This window comes from Vigna unguiculata, chromosome 2 (genome assembly GCF_037176805.1).
Source record: "Vigna unguiculata cultivar grain cowpea cultivar isolate G323 ecotype 2 chromosome 2, ASM3717680v1, whole genome shotgun sequence".
Taxonomy (NCBI): Eukaryota; Viridiplantae; Streptophyta; class Magnoliopsida; order Fabales; family Fabaceae; genus Vigna; species Vigna unguiculata.
In genome coordinates this window covers 10191074-10214983 of record NC_140793.1, presented here as the reverse complement: position 1 = coordinate 10214983, position 23910 = coordinate 10191074, and the positions used below count along the sequence as shown (strand labels likewise).

Sequence of the window (23910 nt, the reverse complement as noted above, 5' to 3'; positions counted from 1 at the left end):
AGTCTAGAGTTATGAATGTGTGTTGTGGTTGAGGTGGTTTGAATAATTCTGATAAATGTGATAAGCCTTGGTTGATGTCTAATTAATAAGCTGCATGATTTCTCTTAATTAAGTTAGCTTACCCTTCTTGCATATGTTTTTTCTTTTTGTGTCTTAATCGCCTATAATTTGGCGTGAGCAGATAAAAGTGCAGGTGAAGACACACCCCTCCTGGATAGGAGTTGAGTTGTGGCTTGAGTGTTTCCAGCAGTAGCATTTACTCCTTGTTTTGCTTAGATTGTTGGGTGTTTTGTAACCCTTTTTCAATGTAGGTTGTGTTTATAGGCAGTACATGTATGGTCATTTTTGGATGACTGTATTGATACTTTATACTAGCCTATTCCTATCATATGCTTTGAATTATCATAATATAATGTTTTGTTTGATAGCGTAAAAACTATTAAAACGGGATGTTACATCACATATTCCTATATATTATTAGATATTAGGAGATATTCTTGAATATTGTTATATATTGTTATATGAAATATTTTAGGATACTATTATATATTACATATTGTTAGAAATGATCAGAAAGCTTTATATATAGTTAGATATCGCGAGGTACTCTTATATATTGTTTATATATTATTGTTAGACATTAATAAATGATAATAAAGTATTGTATTAGAGATATTAGGCTTATAAATATAGGTAGTGACAAATTTTGATCAAAATTTTGGAGGGAGTCAAAATAATATACTCAAAATTTATATATTTAATTATTAACCCTACTTCAATCAAAACATATACAGAATTTAATATAGTTATAACTAAAAAAGAAATTACATATATCTAAAGGATTACTCATCGTTTTTTAATATTCTTGAACTCATCAATATTGAATCATAACTAAGTTTTTCAGCTATTTTTTTATTTTCAATGTAAATAATCATATTATCTACAAAATATTTATCTTTCATTTTATTGATGTGCATATATTGATTCAAAAGTCTTCAAAAGCTTTCATTTCATTGTTATGCGATAAACAACCATATTGTTTTGTTTTCATCTTCACTTATAGTTTCTCTTTTGTTTCTCATTAACATAACTATCTCAAAAAGAAATTTAAGATCAAAAAATAATTTATATTACTAAAAAAAATCTATGATAATCAAGTCAAAATTAAAAACCAACTATGATAAACCATATAATACATTATTTTTTCTTCTATATCCATAAAAAATGAATATACAAAAGAGTCATGAGATAAAAAATAGTGTTAAATATTAAACAAATATTTTACTATCAAGTGAGACAAACGAGAGTTATCTTTTTTTTTCTTTAAGAATGGAAGAGAATATATGAAAAATGAGGGCATAAATGATGAGTGTGCTAACTTTTTGTCTTCAATAACAAAAGAAAACATATTAGTGTGAGAGATGGGTACAATATGTGAAAAACTCAAAACATAATTGGAGAAAAAATAAATAATATCTTAATAAAAAAAATTCTTTATTATATTTGATTTTATGTTTTATTGTTTATTAACATTAAATGTTGTACTTAATAAAAGAAATGTTGGAGGGGGACAAGGCTCCCCTTGCCCCTTATATCTTCTACCATTGAATATTGATATAAGGGAGGACAATGTTTAGGTGGAAAATCATAATAGAAATGTGGGCAATTCAAGGATGAAGGGGAAAAGTTTTAAAGGTTGAGTTTTGAAGGGGAAGAACAAAAAAGTGAATAGTAAGAGATAGGAAGCTGACATTCTTGCTTACTTTGTGCCTTCTTGCTTCTATATGTGTATGATGAGTTGAGTTAAATTGTGATTATTATATTTGGAAGTTTAATAGAGTTTTTATTTGAATTATGTTGAGATTTTGATAAATTGACAATTAATTTGGTGATAGGGTTTCAAAGGGTGTTTTTTAGGAAGAGTATTTATGATGAAAGAATATTTTTTTTTCATGATTTTATGAGTTTCATGGGTATAGGAGTGTCTGAGTATCTTGGGTTAATGGAAATTAATTTTATTGATTGTATATGTATTGTGTTAAATTATGATTACAAGGGAAGCTGACTCCTTTATGGATATTATGTATTGGAAGGAGTGGTATGATAAATGGTAAATTTGATTATTTGATTTGATGATGATGATGATATGTGTAAGGGAAGTTTACATGTCATTTGTTTTGGTGTTCATATGATGTTAAAAATATGTTTTTGAAAAGTTTTGGGTAGATGATAAGGAATTGTGTTAAGTTTTGTTATGTATTTGTGTGGGTTGTGTATATTTGTGAATTTGATTGAATGCATATGACTTGCTCCCTCTAAGCATTGTGTGAGCTCTAATTAAATATGAGCTGTTTGTTAGGGCTAGAATCTTTTGAGCCTTGTTTGAGGCTCTGTGTCAACACCCATTTTCTTCTGGGTGAACAAATTTATTTTCCAAAATCAAATAAAAAATATTTTTTAGTTAATGGTAAAAAAAAAGGTGAAACAAAATTTTCTTCAAATATTTTCAAACTTTAAGTTTAGAAAAAAAAAGAGATGCAAAAAAAAGGAAAAAAAGAAGAAGGAAGAACCCAATTTGTTATTAATTATCACACTCCTTCTCATGAGCCTAACAACCCAATGTATTTTCTACCTTTGTTCCTCCTAGAGAAAATAATGATATGATTCTAATAATTAGAAGCAATATCTCTTCTAATGATTAGAATCAATATTATTGATGATGATTGATATTATGCTATAATTTGTTGTGATTTGATTTCCGTAATGTGCTGCTATCATGACCAATTTCTTCTTTATATTGTTCGTTGCAATTAACGCTAGGATTACATTGATATTGCAATATGTGGATATAAATACACAATTTTTCATATGAAAAAGGGGATCGGAGGAAAAAAAAAAAGAAAATATTCTCTACATTTCTATCTTTCTTATTACCACTCACACAGTCACACCTCCCTTTAATATCTTTTTGGGAGAAGAGAAAATTTCTTATTAGAGGAGGTAGGAATAAGAAGAAGAAGAGAGACAAGGAAGTTATAATATAGGGGACAAAAGAAGGAGATTGATAAAGAATAAGAGGAACCGGGAAGTTTAAAAGGTATGTTAGTGCCAAATTTTTTCATTTATTTGTTCCTAAATTTTCACTATATTTTGTTTTAATGTTAAATGTTTTTATTTCTACACCTACTTTTGGCCTTTTTTTTCTTATTCTAAAAATCATAACAAAAAATAGTTTTTCTCATTTCTTTAATATTTGCCCAACACTAATTTTCAAAATTCTTTTTTTCTTTAGAAAATATAAAAATATATATGTATATATAAAAAACTAAAATAAAAAATGTTTTCTTTGTTTACTTTTTAATGTTTGTCCGACCCCTAGCGTCGCATGACACTCATCTCCAAATAATTAGAAATATAAAAAAAACATAAAAAAGCTTTCAAAATTATAAAAAAAAAGTCAAATCAACAAGTTTTCAAAAAAAATTCATAAAGAACTATGTAACCCTAATTCTCCATCATGAATAGAGATATGTAGGAGCGAGGATTAATCCTAGTCAGGCCTAAAAAACCAAAAAATTTATTTTTGTTTCTTTTGTACATTTTTTTATTATTATTTTTGGGAAAAATAAACATTTAATTAAAGGTACCATCTTGGGACGAAAGTTGTGGGTGCTAATACCTTCCCCACGCGTAACCAACCCCCTGACTCAAAATCTGGTTTTTTGCAGACCTTGTCTTATCTTTTTGGTTTTTCCGTAGTTTTCCAGAATAAACTATGGTAGCGACTCCACACTATGTTTTTTTTTTCAAATTTTACTTTTTGTTCACTGTCCAATCGGGATTTCAGTTGCGACACTCTATTTAGGGTAGCTCCTAGAGTGGGTACCTTGAGAGAATCCCTCTTGGTTGGTAGCGCAATGGAGTGAAGGGTTATTAGAGTGTCGAAGCCAAAGGACGAATGTCTCTATGTAAAGAACTCTATTGACTAGTGTTTGATACTTGGTTCTTGAGTGTCAAGGTTAGAGGACATATGTCTCTAGACTGAATGAACTGAGGCTTGGTAGTGAGGGTTTTGGAGTGTCGAAGTCAGAGGACAAATATCTCTAGGGTCTATTGATTAATGTTTGATACTTGGCTATTGAATGTCAAGGTTAAAGGATTGATGTCTTTGGACTAAGAACTCTATGAGCCAAAGCGTTGTCGGGGTTTGCTATGAAAAGTTATATATTTTTTTAAAATTTCTTGGTTTTTAAACATTAAATGAGTTCATTTTCAAAACTGAGGTTTTTTATTGGTGATGTTAGCTCACTCTTCTATTTTGTGGTTGTAGTTTTCACTATAATGATCATGATTTATCACGGGAGCATATAAATGATTGTACATGTATTGAGAAAGATGTACAACACTAAATAGAGTATTCAATGTCGAGAGATGTTAGGGTAGTCCTTTAATCATATGTTTTTCCTTTTCAATAATGTTTATGGTTGTAAAGCTATTTTTTATTGAGATTTTCAATAAAATAGGAATAGAGTTTTATTTTAATTATGTTGTAATATCATGGGTGGATATTACTTGATAAAATATAATTTTATTGAAATTCAAGATAGTAAATAAGGTTCTCAAACGTGGGAAAATTTAAAACTTTATCGCAGTAGTTATATTACGCGGTGACATCATTATTACAAGCTCATAGTAGAGAAAAGTCTCATAAAGTTTATTACAACTGTCTGAAATTAAAACATAGAGTAAATCATCCCATGATCTGCCCCGCTCAGTCCCTACGCATCAGCATGCTCACCTGGATTCACATCTGCTCCTACGTGACAAGTGACACGATCATCACCAAACACAAGTAGAAAGTGTGAGCTGAGAAAGAAAAATAATACAATCAATACTTAATAAGAATCGACCATCACCCAACCTATCTTAGCTAATTTTTATTTAATGACTTCTTAATAACATTCTAGCCCAATCTCATAACCTATATGAGATAGACTCATTCATCACCTCGGTCATTAGGGATTATCATGCTCCCACGAACCTACCCGCTTGTGGTCCAACCCTACGGACCTCCCCGCCCGTAGTCCAACTCTACGAACCTGCTTGCTCGTAGTCCAACATGCATAAACACCTACTATGAACCTCCCCGCTCATAGTAGCCTCAAATATGAGCACAAAACATACGAACCTCCTCGCTCGTATCCCTACACAAGAGTACAAAAGATACGGACCTCCCCACCCGTATCAATCACGCATCTCACATCTCTAAATCAATACTACTCATGAATCCATATATCTCATACCTCATTACACCATTCATATAGCCTTATAGACAACCCACCCATACATAACTATCTCAACAATTATTTTATTCATTTAGTAGTTCACACACACACACACACACACACACACACACACACACACATATATATATATATATATATATATATATATATATATATATATATATATATATATATATATATATATATAAGTGAAAAGCCTCCAATTTGTCATTTTCTAGACTCTTAAGATATGAAATCAGTTTATCACCATCAACAATGTTCCTTCTACTCTTTTTTTCCGATCCATGACTCAACAAATACAAGTTCCATATTAAATATATAACTTTAACCCATTGCATCAATACCACCAATTGAACACCTATACATCATACAATCATGCATTACTCGAATCAACAACATACCCAATAACCCCCAAATTCATTTTCCCACTAAGCCAACCCAAAACTGAGTGCTGGCCAACCTTCATCGCTTGGCGGCACTTATCTACTGCCAGGCGGTGCATCAAGATTCTGGATATTCCAAATTTCCTTACACCTACTGGAAAACCCAAAAACCCAATTTTCGCAATCAACATTCCAGATGCAATTAAACCACAATATTCACACATCCAATCATGCATTCAAATTTTGATTCATCCAACCCAACATTACTACTATCAATTTTCCAACTTCTACACATTATAAATTTACAATCAAACCTAAACCCATATTAATCCTGTATTTGCCCACAAACCCCAATTTATCAAATCACCCCAACATCATACATTATCATCCAATTATGCCAAGGAACATGTTACCAAGATCATACAATTGCAGAATGCCAAACACATCACGGAAACATCAAAAACGCATCGAACTATGTGATTCAGTGCATATCGCTTAGCGATTCTTCATTGTCGCCAGGCGGTTCATTACAGAACCCAAAAAACCACGTGAAAATGGTTGTGTCGTCTAGCAGGACCTTCTTAGCCACTAGGCGATTTCTGGACAGAATTCCAGAATTTACGAAAAATCGCGCAAATTAGAAAAATAATCAAACATTCAAACCAATCATCATCCAGAACAAAATTAAAGGGAGACAATACAAGTAAGGACAGGTCTCCTTACCCGATTTCCTTGCTTCTAGTGCACTCCCAATGATCCTTTCTTGTCCCCAAAGCTCCAACTCTTGTTACTACTCTAAAACTCCTTTCCAGCACTCCTTTTTTCTCCTTAAATAGAAAATTTCATTTCTCTCTACCTTTCCTTGCTGCCACACTCTATGACTCTTTGCTTTCTCACTCACTCTCTTCTCCCTCTGAATTTCCAGCCTCCAATACTAAAACAAAAACTTAATTAAAAATTAAGTTAGTGGTCATTAACTTGTGCTTTTACTTCCCCAACTGCCTCTACGCTGCCCTTCTGATTTCTCAGAGGAGCTCTAGTGTTTCTAGGCTTTTCCTTCTTTAGCAAAAACATTAAACATAAAAATATAACTTATGCTAACCAAGGTTCGAACTCACATCCTCCCACCCCTCAAGCATAACCACAACCATCAAGCTATCATATATTTCATTTTTAATTCACATATATATATATATATATATATATATATATATATATATATATATATATATATATATATCGTGTTAAGTCCAACCTCCGCATTCACAATATATTTGTAAAATAAAACACAATTAAATAAACATACAAAGGACACACACAAGGCTTGAACCCAAGTCCTCTCCACCTAACCAAGTACTCTCAATCACTTGAGCAAGCATTATTCCTTGTCTGAAGCTTATCAAGAAATTCCCTTAAGTTATTCTCAACCTCTCATTAAATCATAGTAAATCAGAGTACAAAATCAATCTCAAATTATTAATGTTGATTCTAACCATTAACAAATCATAGTACAAAATCAATCCCAATTAGTAATATTGATTATAACCATTTTGAAGAAATATTTCTTCTAATTATTAGAATCATATCACTAATTTCTCCTCCAAGAACAAGGGTAGAAAGCAGGTTGAGTTGTTGGGCTCATAAGAAGGAGTGCAATAATTAATAACAAATTGGGCTCTTCCCTCTTTATTCCTCCTTTTTTTTCTCTTTTTTTCATCTTTTTTTTTCTAAAATTAAAGTTTAAAAATCTTTGAAGAAAATAATGTTTCACATTTTTTTTATTTATTTTTTATTTTTTTTTGAAAATAAATTTATTTATCCGGACGAAATTGGGTGTTGACACGCACATTATCTACTTTACTGTTAATGTGATGTTCATTCTTGGTATGTTTGTTGTTGTGCGATGCCGATATGATGTGTTATAGTAGCGTGTGGAGTGATGTTATCGTGAACATCCGTGTTAATTTGGGAAGTATTTTAAGTCAGGGTGTTCGACCCAGACCGATTACTTGTGGTAAGGGTGGGGAACTAAAAACGAATTAATCATCAAGTTAAGGGTGTTCGACCCAGGCCGCTTACTTGTGGTAAGGGTGCGGAACTAAAAACAAATTAAACATCAAGTTAAGGGTGTTCGACCCAGACCGCTTACTTGTGGTAAGGGTGGGGAACTAAAAATGAATTAAACATCAAGTTAAGGATGTTCGACCCAGGCCGCTTACTTGTGATAAGGGTGGGGAACTAAAAACGAATTAAACATCAAGTTAAGGGTGTTCGACCCAGGCTGTTTACTTGTGGTAAGGGTGGGGAACTAAAAATGAATTAATCATCAAGTTAAGGGTGTTCGACCCAGGCCGCTTACTTGTGGTAAGGGTGGGGAACTAAAAATGAATCTCCTCAGTTGGCTTCCTCCCGGCCGATACATGTCATTTGTGGATATCTCGGTGTGAATTGGTTTGGATCCGATGGGGGTTACCTGCAGAAGAGACTCCGATGCTCAAGTCAGCAAAATCTCTTAGAAAGTCAAATCTTGTAATTAGGAGAGTAATGAATGCGTACCCTTAATTGTTGGGGTCCATGCGTACTTATAGATTATTAATTATGTCTGGCCACGTCATGGGCTAGGCCCCTATTTGGGCCATAGGTGGGCCTGGGTCTTAGGTTAGGCCCCTTAGTTTGATTATCGTGGGCGTCAAAGGCCTTACTGGTAGTGTCCCGAATATGCTAAGTTATTGCTAAGTTCGTGTTTAATTAATCTTAGTTAGCGGCTTAGGCCAGTTACTTCTTTGGCAGTTTGGGCCGGGTACTTATCATTCGTTCATACATGGCGATTATTATTTGCGTCCTTGGTGGTTACGTAGATGGGCTTTATAGATATAACTTGGTTTGGCCGGCTAGGTGTGGTACAAATATAACTTGGCTAGGCCGGCTAGGTGTGGTACAAAAATAAATGTTTTGAAACAAATTTTCTTAAACAAACATTTTAAAAGACTATTTTTCTCTCTCTTCTTCCTCTACAAATATAGATGTCAAAATTAGTTTCAACCTGTGAGTCAATCCGGCTCACCACGGGTTCGAGCCGGGTTGGATGGAGAAAAATTCACTTTTTCTAAAAGTAGGTTGAACTCAACCCGACTCACTTAATCCACGGGTTAAACGGATTCGATGCGGGTTGAAGGTGGGTTGAGCCATTTAATCCACCAACATTTTTTTTTTTACAATTTTTTTATTTTTTTAATAATTATTAATTACTCATAACTATATAAGTTCACAATTTCGTAGTTTGAAATGTTAGAATATTGCTCAAACAACCATCTTATAAACAATTTTTTCTAAATTAGCAAGATAAAAATGTGTAGTTTTTTTATTTATATTTTGTTGAATAGCGTGACAACAAATGTGTAATATACTTTCTTGCAAATAATTCATCATATATTGGTGGTGAGCATGATAAAGGCATTGGTTCTTGATTTTCCTGTGATTTTCATCTCATAGGTTGCTTAAAAAATTATTTAAATTTTAATACTTAAAAATAACTAATTAATTTTTTTTAGGTGGGATGGTGAGCCAATCTACTTAACCCACCAACCCGTGGTGGGTTGAGCTGGGTTGCAAAATTTTTGACTCACTACAAAATGAGGGTTAGATTCACTTATTTTTAGTATGGTTCATGGTGAGCCAACCCATGTGACCCAAGTTGACTCATTTTGACATGTCTATCTACAAAGAACAGGTGTAGCGGCGGTGGGGTGATATATAGTAAGCGAAGGTATTCTACTTTTTTTCTACTAATATGATGTGGGTTTAGTAATAAGGAGCCTGGAGGAAGAAAAAGCCTTATGAATTTGTTCATGCAGGCTGATTGGGCCAATGAAAAGGGCCCAAATTAGGACGGAAAACATTATGACCCGTGTAAGAAGTAACCAGTGTTGGGTGTGAAGAATACATGTGTGTTGCTTGAGTACATAGCGTGAGAAAGAACTGAGAAAATCCTAATCTATGGGCACTGTTTCATCCTTCTCGTTTCCACCTCTTATCGGAACCTCCATTTCCCGTTCCTCAAATTCGCGTCTCGTCGTTGCGGCTTCCGAGGGCGGTGCCTCTTCCTCAGCCACCAAATTGCTCACTTTTCTCGGCAAAGGTGGCTCAGGCAAAACCACCGCCGCTATTCTCGCCGCCCAGGTACATTGTCCATCTTCAATTACGTTTACAAATTAGTTTTCGTCTCACATTTCCTACCTTTTCCTGAACATTTTTGTTTCCTATCATCTCAATGTACTTAGAAAAAAAAGGAAAAAAATGGATTAATTACTTTTTTTTTTTTAATTTCATCTTAAAATGTTTAAAATTGGGTTTCTTTAAGTTAATATAATATTTTTATAAAATTCATTTCAACATTCGTTATTCATGTAACTTGTTACTGTCACAGAATTACATTTTCTGTTTCTTTTTTACTAAAAAGTGAGATGAAATTAAAAAAAAAAACAACAACTTACATGTGCATAAGTAGAGTGTTTGTTAACAAGCTAGAGAGGAAGAATTATATTTTTCTACTTTATCAAAACGGTTCGCATCTTCAGGTTGTACATTGCAGCTCTTTTGCTTGCAATGCGGGAATGTGTTTTTGCACATTCGTTTATGCGAGTTTGTGAGCCTGAACATTGAGAAGAAAAAAGAACAAGAAAAGATGAATTAAGGTGTGTTGGAACATGGAAGCGTGTCTAAATGGCACTTGTGGTTTCAAAAATAACACGTCTATTCCACGTTCCAATCCAGGAATATGGTCATTAATGAAGTTTCTTGTGGACTCTATCAGGGAACCTAATTTCTTCGTTAATTTTCCACCTTCTCTTCTTCTTCACATTTTCCTATTTCTCGGAGAAGCACATAACCTAAGGTCTGTTTAGTTTGAGAAAATATTTTGTGTTCATTTCTTTTTTCCACAAATAATTGTGAAAATGTCATTTTTGTTTTTTCTGTTTCCTATTTTCAGAGATTTGTATAGAAAACAGTTTAAAAAACAGACATTATGTCGTCGATATTTCATGTATGACTTTTTAATATTGGAAGCAAAGGGAAAATTCGGTGACATTATTGTAATTATTCGTTCAAACTGGAAACGAAAGATAGAAGTATATCTCAAACTAAGGAGACTCCTACTTCCTTTTTGTATTTTTGTTGAAGAGAACTCCAGATTCTTTGTTTTTCCAAAATATATACTGATAGAAGTCGTAGTTATCCAAGTTCATGAGTTGAAAAGTAATTAATCTACACTTTCTATTTTATATTTCACGAGCCTTTATTTCAGCATTATGCTTTGGCTGGGCTGAATACATGTTTGGTCATACATGGCCAAGACACCACTGCTGACTACCTTCTCAACTGTAAGATTGGAACTTCCCATATGGCATGCAACAAGAACCTTTCTGCTGTTAGGTTGGAAACAACCAAAGTGCGTATTGCTTTTTTCTTTTCCTTCCTATCAATAAATCACATTATATACTTTTACTTTGAGTCTAAAGGAATCTGTGTATCTGTAACTGCAGATGCTTCTTGAACCTTTAAAACTTCTGAAGCAAGCAGATGCCCAACTTAATATGACTCAGGGCACACTTGGAGGGGTGGGTACGTAATATGTTTTCAATATCATATATTATCCATATTGGACGCATTCCCTTGATCCAGCTTTTATAGATGGGTTATATTCCCTTTTCTGTCAAATAATCAGATTGTTGGAGAAGAGCTTGGCATCCTGCCTGGGATGGACTCTATCCTTTTGGTACTTGCACTTGAGAGACTTGTAGGGTTTTTGGGGATTGCTGCATCAAAGAGTCAAGAGGATAAATTTGACTTAATAATATATGATGGTATCAGCAGTGAGGAAACCCTGCGAATCATAGGTGGAAGCAGTAAAGCAAGGTTATTAGAATTGCTACATTCTTGAACTCACATGCACTCTCTTATCATTATCTTTGGTTTGATATTGTGATTTTCAGATTGTACTTGAAATATCTCCGCACCTTGGCTGAGAAAACTGAACTTGGGAGATTGGCTGCTCCTTCACTACTGAGACTTGTGGATGAGGCCATGCTAATAAGTAGCAGCAGATCTTACTTTAATGGGAAAATGAGTTCGGAAATATGGGACACTTTGGATCAAATGCTGGAGGTAAGAGTAAACAACATTTTAAGATAATCATACCTTTCACACAAAACTGTAATTTTCTTTGTTGATTGTGTGTTGCCCAGAGAGGATCTTCTGCATTCTTAAACCCACAGAAATTTGCTTGCTTCCTTGTGATGGATCCGAACAGTCCGACATCAATCAATTCTGCATTACGATATTGGGGATGTACAATTCAGGCTGGTGCTCAGATTTCTGGTGCTCTCGGAATCACCTCTCAGCAAGAAAATTTAGAAATATTGGAAAGAGCAAAGAAAGAGTTTTCTCCTTTGCCATCTGCTTTCATTTCAAGATTGTTGATGAATAATCCTATAGATTGGAGCAGAGTTCTACTGGATACCGACAATGAAGATGCTAGGCATCTTCTTAATTCGCTAACAAGTCAAGTTGTTGTTATGCCATCTCCAGTTAGATTTGATATAAAAAGAAGATCGGTTACTCTCTTTATGCCAGGTTTTGACAAATCAGAGATCAAGCTGTACCAAGTATGTAATGTCCTTCTGTTTTTGTGATTTTCTTAAAACCATGATATTGATGACACTCCCTTTGAAAGAATTTAAGAGATAAAAATTGAGTGTTTATTTGCTTTAGCTTTTAGTACAATTGATTTTGAGTTGTTGAACATCATTGACATCTTTGTTTAAATTAATTTTAGCTAAAGATTTTACATTGTAATGTGTGTCGATTTGGGAAATTGATTATTACTGTAAATAGGCTTTTAATTGTCTTTATTATGCATGCAGTATTTGTTTTAAACCTTTAACCTTCTACATTCACCAAGGTTTTGGCCAACTTCCTGGTAGATAATTATGAATTTTTGTATAACAGATGATGGAATTACGACTTGAATTGTGTACATTTCATTAAATATAAAATATCATTTTTTTAACTTTAATGTTTTTGATTGAACTGGATAGCTTGAATCTTAAGGTTGTATTGAATGTTTATGTTTGACAAATGTCAAACAGTGTTATAGTGCGCTTCTCTTTCTGTCACAAATGCTGCTCTTTACTATGGTGCAAGTTGGTGCATAACTTAATTGAGAAGCTGATTGTTTTTTCTGTCTGTCTGTCTCTCCCTTAAAAATGCCGAATGCAGTATAGGGGAGGATCTGAGCTGTTGGTAGAAGCAGGAGACCAAAGACGTGTCATTCCTTTGCCTCCAGAAATTCAAGGAAAGGTTGGCGGAGCCAAATTTGAGGACAGAAGTGTTGTTATTACATTGCTGTGACCTTACTATTCTTTTTAATTTCCTCCTTTATGCATGCTGATAATTATCAGTGTTTGGAGGAGGTTTTTTTTTTTTTTTTTTTTTTTTTTTTTTTTTATGTAAAAAAGATGTGAAATGGGGGGAGATAGCCCCATTACAGCAGAGGCAATTCTTAGACATTTTTTGCATGACTTGCTTTCATCAGTGGTCATACAATGGAACAAGAATGGCACATTATTGCTTGTTATACATCAACACCACATATATTTGGAGAATGCTTATTCTTGTTTATGCTGGTGTAGGAAGTGTCTTTTTTCCCGCTTTGCAATTTACTTCTTGTAGTTATAGGCCTTGAACTGTCCACCCAGAATAATCTCGTGGAGTTTGAGTGGCTGCGAGACCTAAGCATTTGATGACAGTATTGAATATTATTCATTTGAATTTCATATTGTACGGAAAAAATGAAAGTAGGCAGAGGTAGGTAGGGCTCATGTCGGGGTTCAAATTGTCAATTACAATATGATTCTCGTATCATCATTGTGTAGCATCCAATATGTATAGGCTATGCAAATTGAAGTAAAATGAAATATACAGCTGAAAAGGCAACATATATATGAGAGATACAGCTACAAAGGAAAAAAAAAAAAGAAAAACTTCTTATGGATATTCTATATTTCTGATTTGTTATCTTCGCTAGCCTGAGAGTTTTGAATGCGGCTCCTCAGGTCTTCAAAAGCCTTCATACTCTCTGCATCGAAGCCTCCTGCAAACTGAAAAGAGTTCCACACTCTCATTAGTGTGTTATTCGGGCTCTTTATGAATTTTTCACCCTACGAATTTCACATACATATTAAATAGCTGTTGTAAACGTATGCAAATTCATTTACTAAACATGTTACTGGAGTTGCTTTGATACTAGCATGTTTCTAGTGACATTTTTTTTTTCGGCAGAAAATTTTAAAAGCATCTTCAATGACTTTAAAGATGTAACATAAAATGCAATGGAATGGTATGTTGATACAGACCCAAATACAATTGGGTTTAAAGAGCCCATGATCCAAGAAGAGAATGGTAAGAATAGGTGGGGCAGGGTGTATGAGAGGAAACGGTCTAGGAAGAATGACGTGGCACACTAGGAAGAATAAGTTGGTTAGAAGAGAGAGAAGAAAAGGGGGGGATGGTCTTTTTTGGAGCAGGACCATTGTGGTTGCTTCTTAGGAGCTTGGCTCTGGGCAGTTGGATATTCCTATCCTTCTGTATTTTTCTTGTTTTCAATTAAGTGGTCCGACCTGCCGGATAATTCTTTTATCTAGAAACAATGCCACCGAAGAGAAACAATGCTCAGGGAGAACCAGCAACTGAGGAGCCGGGAGATGCGAGAGTAGAGCTTGTAGTAGGAGAAGTCACCAAGCTCAAAGTCGTAGTTGAGGAGCTTGTTGCACAATCATTGCAGAACCAGAATCAGATGGAAACGTTACGTAAGGAGGCCGCTGAAAATCAGATGAAGCTGCTCAATCTCATGTCAACATTTTCGAAGGAAATTGAGGAAAAAGGTGAAGGCCAGGGATCAGTAACAAAAGGAAAGTCGAGTCCTGGAACAGTGAAGTCCAGTGGGAATCGAAGTTTGAGACAACTCGAAGGAGATGATTTGGAGGAATTTCGTCAATCGATGAAGAAAATTGAGTTACCATCGTTTTATGGGGAAGATCCAGCAGGGTGGATTGCTAGGGCTGAAATTTATTTCAACGTTCAAGAGACACGAGAAGCTGTTCGAGTGAGTCTTGCTCAACTTTGTATGGAAGGGGGTACGATACATTTTTTTCAATCTCTGTTAAATGAGTATGAAAATCTGTCATGGGAGGACTTGAAGAGAGAGTTATTGGAGAGGTATGGTGGAAGGGGAGAAGGAAGTGTTTATGATCAATTGACCTCGTTGAAGCAAACTGGGGTTATGGAGGATTACATTCGAAACTTTGAATGTCTGATTGCTCAGGTGCCTAGTATGCAAGATGAGCAATACTTCTCGTACTTTACACATGGATTGAAGGACGAACTCCGGGCAAGGATGCGAAGTATACATGTTGCGAATCCTCTTTCCAGGGGACGAATGATGAATGTAGCTCGTGCTATTGACGTAGAAATCTATGGTAGGAGCAGGGGGTGGCAGGGAAGAGGTGAGACACGTGGAGAGGGAAAGACCCAACTTGGAACTCGACCCGTTTCGCATGTGTTGGGTAAAACCGGCCCATGGCAGAATAATGGAAGTTGGGGAGGAAAAGGGTCAAGCCCAAGTGCACAAAATGATGGGGGTGAGAACAGCAAAAATGGGCCCAAGGATAGAGGGGCTCGTCACCTTTCTTATCAGGAGTTGTTGGAAAGAAAGAAAAAGGGTTTATGTTTTAAGTGTGGAGGTTCATTTGGACCGCTCCATCAGTGTCCCGTTAAACAACTTCGGGTCATAATGATTGATGAGGAGATACGAGTTGAATGCGAAGAAAATGAAGAGAAGATAATAGAAGATACTGCAGATGACGTTAACGATGTCGAAGGGGCATGTACTGCATTGAGTTTGTACTCTATGACGAAAGGGAAGGAGGAACAACCACGAACGATGAAGTTGCGAGGAAAGGTGGGTGAAATCCCAATGATGTTTCTAGTAGACAGTGGAGCAACCCACAACTTTATCTCACGGAAGTTGGTTGAAGCCTTGGGTTGGGAATGGGAAAGGACGCAACACATGAAAATTTTGATGGGAGACGGGCATAAATCTGAAACTCAAGGTGTATGTCGCGGAATGAGGGTGACATTCGATGAAGGGGAATTTGTACTTGATGCTTTTCTCTTCGATTTGGAGGACATGGATATGGTATTGGGTATGTCTTGGTTGACCACATTAGGGGAAACTACGGTGGATTGGAAAAGGCAGATTATGAGAGTCAAAACGGATCAAGGAGAGAGAGTGTTAAAAGGAGCACCTCGTGAAGATTCGTTGTTGGTGTCAATGTTTGGCTTGTTGGAGGAAAAAAGGGAAATAAAAAAGGATGGGTTGAGCCAAGAACAGAGACGTGTGCTAAATGATGTGTTGCAGAATTTTGCGGAGGTGTTTGATGAACCCAAGGGGCTGCCACCTGTACGTGCGAAGGAACATAGTATCAACCTTCAACCAGGGCAAGGTCCCATTAACGTGAGGCCGTACCGTTATGCCTATCACCAGAAAAATGAAATTGAGAAACAAGTGAGGGAATTAATGGAGGTGGGTCATGTGAGGCATAGCCAAAGTGCATATTCCAACCCAGTTATTTTAGTAAAGAAGAAAAACAACAAGTGGCGCATGTGTGTGGATTATAGAGCACTAAATAAGGCCACGATACCGGACAAATTTCCTATTCCAGTGATAGAAGAGCTTTTGGATGAATTACATGGGGCCAAATTCTTCTCAAAATTGGATCTTTGTTCGGGCTACCATCAAGTGCGGATGAGAAAGGAGGATATCCCGAAAACAGCCTTTAGAACACACGAGGGGCATTACGAATATCTCGTAATGCCGTTTGGGCTTATGAATGCCCCTTCCACTTTCCAAGCACTTATGAATGAAGTATTCCGCAATTGGCTAAGGAAAGGAGTATTGGTGTTTTTTGATGATATACTCATATATAGTAAGGGCTGGGAAGAACATTTGCAATTGCTGGAAAAGGTGTTGAGTACGTTGAGGGCCAATAAGTTATTTGCGAACAAGGAAAAGTGCACGTTTGGGCAAGAAAGTATCGAATACTTGGGTCATATTATATCGATACAAGGAGTTGCGGTTGACCCAAATAAAGTGAGTAGTGTTATTGATTGGCCTATCCCTACGAATGTGAAGGGAGTCCGCGGGTTTTTGGGGCTTACGGGATATTACCGTAAATTCATTAAAGATTATGGTAAGGTAGCAAGGTCCCTCACGGAGTTGACAAAAAAGGATGGATTCAAGTGGAATGAAAAGGCCCAAGAAGCTTTTGAGGAGCTTAAAAGGAGGATTACTACAACACCTGTGTTGCAATTACCAAACTTTAATGACGAATTTTTTTTGGAGTGTGATGCTTCCGAGACAGGAATTGGGGCTATCTTAATGCAGCACAAGAGACCTGTTGCTTACTACAGCAAAGCGTTGAGTCCCCGTAACTTAACTAAGTCAGCATATGAACGAGAATTGATGGCGGTGGCACTTGCAGTACAGCATTGGAGACCTTACCTGTTGGGGCGGAAATTCACTGTGTTTTCTGATCAAAAAAGTCTCAAACAATTATTACAACAACGTATTACAACGGGAGGGCAGCAAAATTGGGTGGCAAAACTCTTGGGGTACAATTTTGAGATAGTTTATAAGCCGGGGAAAGAGAATCGAGGAGTTGATGCTTTGTCTCGTAGCAAAGATGAAATGGGGCTGAACAATATGATTTATTTCCCAGTATGGTTGGATTGGCAAGAGCTCAATACTGAAGTACATGCAGATAAAAGGTTGCAAAAAATAATTGAAGAAGTGCAGCAAGGACGTGGCGAGAAGTTCTGTGCGGGATTTGTTTATAAACAAGGAGTACTTTATTATAAAAATCGCCTAGTCATTTCGGAGAAATCTGTTTGGATTCCGAAATTTTTGGAAGAGTTTCATGCTATTCCTCAAAGTGGTCATTCAGGGTTCTATCGTACATACAGAAGGATAGCAGCAAATTTGTATTGGAAAGGAATGAAGAGAGACGTCCAACAGTATGTTCAAGCTTGTGACACGTGCCAAAGACAAAAATATATTACAGCAGCCCCTAGTGGTCTTTTGCAGCCATTACCAATTCCGGAGAGGGTCTGGGAAGACATTAGTATTGACTTCATCACGGGATTACCAAGATCAAAAGGGTTTGAAGCAATCTTGGTGGTTGTAGATCGATTGACAAAGTACTGTCATTTTGTGCCTCTTAAACATCCTTATAGCGCGAAGACTCTTGCTGAAATTTTTGTGAAGGAGGTAGTGCGGCTACATGGAGTTCCGAATTCTATTGTGAGTGATCGAGACCCCTTATTTATGAGTGTATTTTGGAAAGAGTTTTTTAAAATGCAGGGAACCAAGCTGAAAATGAGCACAGCCTACCATCCTCAAACGGATGGACAAACGGAAGTAACCAATAGGTGTCTTGAAACGTATTTACAATGTTTCATCACTGATCAACCTAAGACTTGGGTGATTTGGATGCCTTGGGCTGAGTTTTGGTTCAACACAACTTACCATGGATCTACGGGAATGACTCCTTTTGAAGCGGTGTATGGTCGACAACCACCCAAGATTGTTCAAGTGGTTCAAGGGGAAGTGAGAGTGGAGGCTGTCCAAAAAGACCTTGTAGAGAGAGATGAAGCTTTGAGGCAGTTGAAATCTCATTTACTCAGAGCTCAGGACAGGATGAGAAATCAAGCAAATAAGCATCGTAAGGAGAGACATTTTGTTGTGGGGGATTTCGTCTTTTTGAAGTTGAAACAGAACAGACAACATTCTGTCATGAATAGAGTGCAGTCAAAGCTGAATGCTAAATATTATGGACCTTTTGAGGTTGTGGAGAAGATAGGGGAGGTGGCATATCGTTTGAAATTACCACCATCTTCGAAAATTCATCCCGTGTTTCATGTATCCCTATTAAAAAAGGCAGTAGGAAAATACAAGGTAGAGAAGGATCTTCCCAAAGGGCTGGAGGATGACAGAGTCGAATTAATGATACCAGAGGCTATATTGGCGACTAGGAACAACACAAAAGGGGGGGAGACCAAAACACAAGTATTGGTACATTGGAAGGGGCAAGATGTTGAGGAGGCGACTTGGGAGGATACGATTACCATCCACAACCAATTTCCGGAATTCAGCCTTGAGGACAAGGCTCTATTTCAAGAAGAGGGTATTGATACAGACCCAAATACAATTGGGTTTAAAGAGCCCATGATCCAAGAAGAGAATGGTAAGAATAGGTGGGGCAGGGTGTATGAGAGGAAACGGTCTAGGAAGAATGACGTGGCACACTAGGAAGAATAAGTTGGTTAGAAGAGAGAGAAGAAAAGGGGGGGGGGGGGGGGGGATGGTCTTTTTTGGAGCAGGACCATTGTGGTTGCTTCTTAGGAGCTTGGCTCTGGGCAGTTGGATATTCCTATCCTTCTGTATTTTTCTTGTTTTCAATTAAACTGGATCAGTGCATTCGATTCTCAATTTCTGGTTTCTTTATCCTTGCAATTTAAATACTTATTATATGTGTTTACGGCAAACGAAACAAGGGCTCTAGAATTTACCTGATGGACACGGAAAGCGAAACGCACGCCTTGCAGAATCAAAAACTCTCTAGCCGGTTCTTTTTCTGGACCAGATAATGCATCAAGTTCTGATGCAACACGTTTCATGTACTTCCTTGCAAGTTGTACAGAAGAAAGCTTGATCTGCAATGGGAGTGTAAAAAACAAAGTAACCATGTTAGTTGCATCATCCTTGCAACGTTATAATGAACCAAACTCTAGTGTGAACCGAAACACAGTTTTATTAGTTTTAGAAGCATACCTTGCCTACAACTCCTGAATCCAATAGCCAGTTTACTGGGATTCCAAATTCTTTGTACCGTGAAATAGCCATATCTCTCGTACGCAAGAGTGCATATACGCTTTGCTCCACTCTGGAAAGATAAACATAGCAGATATAAAGAAATGAGTAGATGAAAAGAAGTAATAGTGTAGCTGTAGAGAACTACAAGAAACCTGACATAATAAGGTCATGTTCAACATTTTTTCGTCTTAATGGATATATATGAAAACTATTTAAAAAGACTTTTCAAGAGAAAGAGAATATATAGAAGAAAAAGATGCATACTTTTCAAGCAATGAATACATTTTCTTCAGAGCAGCTTCACATGGTAGATTGGGATCATCAATGAAGGTGGAGACTCGGTTCTCCAACTTCATCAAATCCTGATATTCAAAAGCTGCCTCCCTTAGTGCATCTGCTTTCCCTTCAGGCCAGTCAAAGTGCTTGAGGACGGCTCGTTCATCAACCTTGCATAACGAATAAAATGAGATGATAATTTTTCTAAGGAAAAGAAAATAAAGAGGTTTTCCCAGAAAGGAATGGTTAAATTTTTCTATGCTTTCTCATAAAGTTACACTTAGGAATATGCAAATACCAGGAAGGACAGTTCCTCATCCAGCCAGTTCACAAAGGCCACCAAATCATTGATATCTGAGAAGGAGGCTGCTCGAACTTCCTCTGCCAAGGACATGACAAAATCACCTTGTGTTTCTACGTCAGCTTTCACCTGATTGTAAATATTTTTCAAAACTGAGTTATGCCTTTAGCTGAAAAATGAGAAAAAAAAAAAAATAGCAAAGTAGACGGAAGATTCAACATACAGCTAGGAGGAAAGATGATCTATTCTCAATTTCCCCAATCATGTTGCTCCTAGCATCAGATGCATTACTTGTTGAAGAAACTAAAAGTGTTGAAGTATCTTTCTTTGCCTCCCTCTTCATCAATGATTGATAAAATTCAACTAGCTCTGGAGCTCTGTGAACTTTGTCACCACCCATTCCCCCTCTTGATAGGCTTCCTGGGGGAGGAGGAGGTGGAGGTGGTCCACCTGGCGGTGGCGGTGGACGTGGAGCACCTGGAGGAGGAGGAGGAAGTGGTGGAGCAGATGGTACTCCATTGGCAGGATTTGCATTTGTGGTAGCAGCAGCAGCACCAGATGGCTTAGGAGGAGGCCTAGGCACCCTAGTAGGCCTTTTCTCAATGTGAGCAAGCTTCATCTTGCTGATGGTTTGATCTTCAACATTCTTTCCATCTTCAGATTTATCATTTGGTGTGCCAGAAACAACTGGTTTCTCCTTAATTTGAGTAAGCTTTGATGGCAAAGATATAGGATTTCCTCTTTCAGCCTTAGTCATATTCAAACCTGAATTGTCACCAAACTTCTGCACTCTTGCTTTCTCTGCTTTTTCCTTAATCTGTTTTTCCCTTGCCAAGGCCAACTTGTGGCGATCTTTATACGCAGGGTACTTCTCATCCATGGATCCATCCACTGACTTAGACATCAATTGGAATGAAGCAGCAACTGAGTTCAAGGAATCACTGGATGTAACTCTTCTCATGTCAGTTGGAGTTTCAGGAGAATCAATAGATTCCTGATCCCTGAGCCCAAAACTGGTGATGGATACACTATCTCCAGCATTTCTTATCATTAAGGATTCTAGTGGACCCCTCGGTTTCACACTCATACTCATTCTCCTTGGAGAACCTCCTGAAAAGGATCTTGCAGGTGATGAAAGAGCACTAGAATCATCTTTGCTTTTACCCCATTTCTTAAACTTCTGGATTAGGCTAGTTTTCTTGCTAAGAGTACTGTATTTGCTAGTAGAGCTATCAATGGAAGCATTGTCAAAATCTTCACTTCCTGGTGAAGAAGGATGGGAGAAATTGCTCTCAAGATCTGTGTCCCCTTGTCCACGTTCTGATCCAGCATATTCTAACATCAATTGCTTAGCTTTCTCTTGTGATTTCGGGCTAAGACTCTTGCTGAGATCACGGGCTGATACTTTTCCTTGCGGTGTCTGGTAATTTCTTAGCTCATATCTCAAACATGCATTAACCCAACGAAGGTACACAAGCTCTTCAACCTCACTGAACCTGTTCATCTGCAGCCCTTCCACTTGCTTTAGCAGGTCTTCATTTGCATGCCTCAGGTTACTCACCTCCTCTTTTGCCTTCGCAACCATTTCAGTCTGCAGTTAAAGCTTCTTGATATGAGTCACACTCATTGTTTGTGCTTGTACATACACACTTGTTAAACACTAATACATCACAACCAATTTATATTCTTTACTGTTTTCCGTGTTGTTCTTCTGCCTTCTGCCGTGCATCAAAATAAACTAATGGATACTGATTCTGATGTTTTAAAATATGTTAAAAAGATTTTTAAAGTATCGACATCATTATTTTTAATGCCACAAAAGTACAGTACCAAAAAACCCAATTGAGAATCAGGACTGCATCACAACCATGTTTCATAGCAGTAGTCAAATAGAACTCAAGCCAATTGATGTAGCTTGCAAAAGAAAGTTATATTCACATTAAACTATAAACTTTAAGTGAGTACTTGAATTAGATAAATACTTTATTGGTTAATGTTCCGTTTGGCAGTTTTTATTTGGTGTCACTGAAGTTGCTATATGCTTTCAACAATCATTTTTAGTCAAGGGTACTTAAATGTTCATTTGATAGGTAACATGATGCCAAATAATTGACTACAAAATTTACACTTCTGGGTGATTCAAAATTTCAAAAGTCTGCTGTTTTGGTTAGAAGAAATTATATGAATCTGTTAAACTCAATGATGAAGAAAAGAGGTCCACTCAGGGATTCAAACCTCTGTCATATTGGAGAGCTCTGCCACTTTAGATTCAGCAGCATCGAGTTTAACGGTTAACTCTCGTTTTTCATGTTGAAGTTCTTTGTTTCTTCTCTTAAGCTCCACCACTGCAACCTCTAGGTCATTCACAGCTTTCAGTTTCTTTTCAAGTTCAGCATCTTTTCTGGCAGCCTCTTCTTCTTTGACCTGCAGACCCAAAACTTGTTGTTTAAGCAACAGCAACTGGCCCTTTGTTTGGTTAGCCTCAAGCTGTATCTGCCTCTGTAACTCCTTGATCTTGTTTCTAGCCACCTCAAGTTCTCTCTTGGCTGAAGCTCCTTGTGTGAGTTCTTCTTGGAGCTTCTTCCTCTCTGCCTGCAAGGAATTGATAGTGATATTAAGCATGTCTATTTCCACAGTCTTAATTTTCAGTTGCCTCTGCAACTCCACAATGTCTGATTCCTGCTCCTTCAGACCATAGTACTCGAGCAATTCTCCTTCCAGTTTCACTTCCCTCTCCTCCAATTCCTTCACAAGTTGTCGCAATCTCTCAAGTTCACTTTCATTGTTTGCCATCTCAATTTCATAAACTCTGTCTTTCTCATCCTTATCTGGTGGTAACGGAAACTCAATCTCCCCAGACAGAAGATCTTCAAATTCTGGTAGAATATCATCTTCAAAGTCATTGGCTCGATTTATTATGCTGCTAATTAACTTAACCTCCTCTTTCTCTTCTTCTTCCTCCCTCTGCAACACACCAAACAACTTTCATTTACACAAATGATGTCGAAATGAGAAACACACAAATTTGCCAAAGAAATACTCATAGCTCTAACAAGACTAAAACTTTATCAAAAATTCAGCTTGCTGAACTCACTTCTTTATCATTAAATCTTGTGACATGTTCCTCTTCTGTGCCCTCATCTTTATGTTCTGAGCCAAAATGAGGAGGAAATTGAATTAGCAGATTGAAAATTTGAAAATAAAAATGTAAAAAACAGACTTATCTACAAGTACCTGGATTTGAGCTTCTGACATTCAGCTGCTTAACAGTAAAAGCTGCAAGCGAAGCAGCAACTATGAGTCCTAACCTGACTATCATGAAGCTTTAGGTGATGTAAATTTTCTAACTTTGCATTTCTTCACAGACAGCAATTTCCAGAACCACCCTCTACCCATTTCCTAAAATCGCCATAACAGATTTCTCCGACCATTAGGGTCTCCAACTGGGGCAGAAGTTGGAAGAGATAAAGTCAGAAACACATGTCAGGAAACTTAATATATCTGCAAATTCATTGGTATTTCCCACACAATTGACTTTATCATCTTATCAGGTTTATGGAACTTTCTGTCAGAAACAACAGCAGCCACCAATAACTAGAGGCCAGCCATTTTCTGAAGAGATTGATAAGTTCGCATTTTGTGTAGTATAATATA

General features: G+C 36.8%; 2 protein-coding genes across 2 annotated transcripts; one reads left to right on the top strand and one right to left on the bottom strand.

Annotated features, from left to right (window-relative positions):
• Window positions 1-9615: 9615 nt before the first annotated feature.
• LOC114169365 (P-loop containing nucleoside triphosphate hydrolases superfamily protein) lies at window positions 9616-13731 on the top strand. Its single transcript, XM_028054503.2, has 7 exons — window positions 9616-9868; window positions 10995-11138; window positions 11233-11307; window positions 11415-11605; window positions 11683-11854; window positions 11935-12354; window positions 12968-13731. The coding sequence occupies exons 1-7, from the start codon at window positions 9686-9688 to the stop codon at window positions 13097-13099; spliced, it is 1317 nt and encodes a 438-aa protein (XP_027910304.1). The 5' UTR covers window positions 9616-9685; the 3' UTR covers window positions 13100-13731.
• Window positions 13572-23867, bottom strand: CHUP1 (Hydroxyproline-rich glycoprotein family protein). Its single transcript, XM_028054496.2, has 9 exons — window positions 23491-23867; window positions 23351-23406; window positions 22492-23220; window positions 20480-21847; window positions 20254-20385; window positions 19944-20125; window positions 19638-19749; window positions 19376-19519; window positions 13572-13848 (listed from the first exon to the last, which is right to left on the bottom strand). The coding sequence occupies exons 1-9, from the start codon at window positions 23573-23575 to the stop codon at window positions 13747-13749; spliced, it is 2910 nt and encodes a 969-aa protein (XP_027910297.1). The 5' UTR covers window positions 23576-23867; the 3' UTR covers window positions 13572-13746.
• Window positions 23868-23910: the final 43 nt, after the last annotated feature.

What these genes read in the sequence shown, in the direction of transcription:
- LOC114169365 (XM_028054503.2), top strand. Translation starts at nt 9,686, where the DNA reads ATGGGCACTGTTTCATCCTTCTCGTTTCCACCTCTTATCGGAACCTCC. An exon ending in CCGCTATTCTCGCCGCCCAG is followed by an intron (nt 9,869 to 10,994) that starts GTACATTGTCCA and finishes CCTTTATTTCAG; the next exon opens with CATTATGCTTTGGCTGGGCT. An exon ending in CTTTGGATCAAATGCTGGAG is followed by an intron (nt 11,855 to 11,934) that starts GTAAGAGTAAAC and finishes TGTGTTGCCCAG; the next exon opens with AGAGGATCTTCTGCATTCTT.
- CHUP1 (XM_028054496.2), bottom strand. Translation starts at nt 23,575, where the DNA reads ATGATAGTCAGGTTAGGACTCATAGTTGCTGCTTCGCTTGCAGCTTTT. An exon ending in GATCATCTTTCCTCCTAGCT is followed by an intron (nt 20,386 to 20,479) that starts GTATGTTGAATC and finishes ATTTACAATCAG; the next exon opens with GTGAAAGCTGACGTAGAAAC. An exon ending in ATGTATTCATTGCTTGAAAA is followed by an intron (nt 19,750 to 19,943) that starts GTATGCATCTTT and finishes TTATCTTTCCAG; the next exon opens with AGTGGAGCAAAGCGTATATG.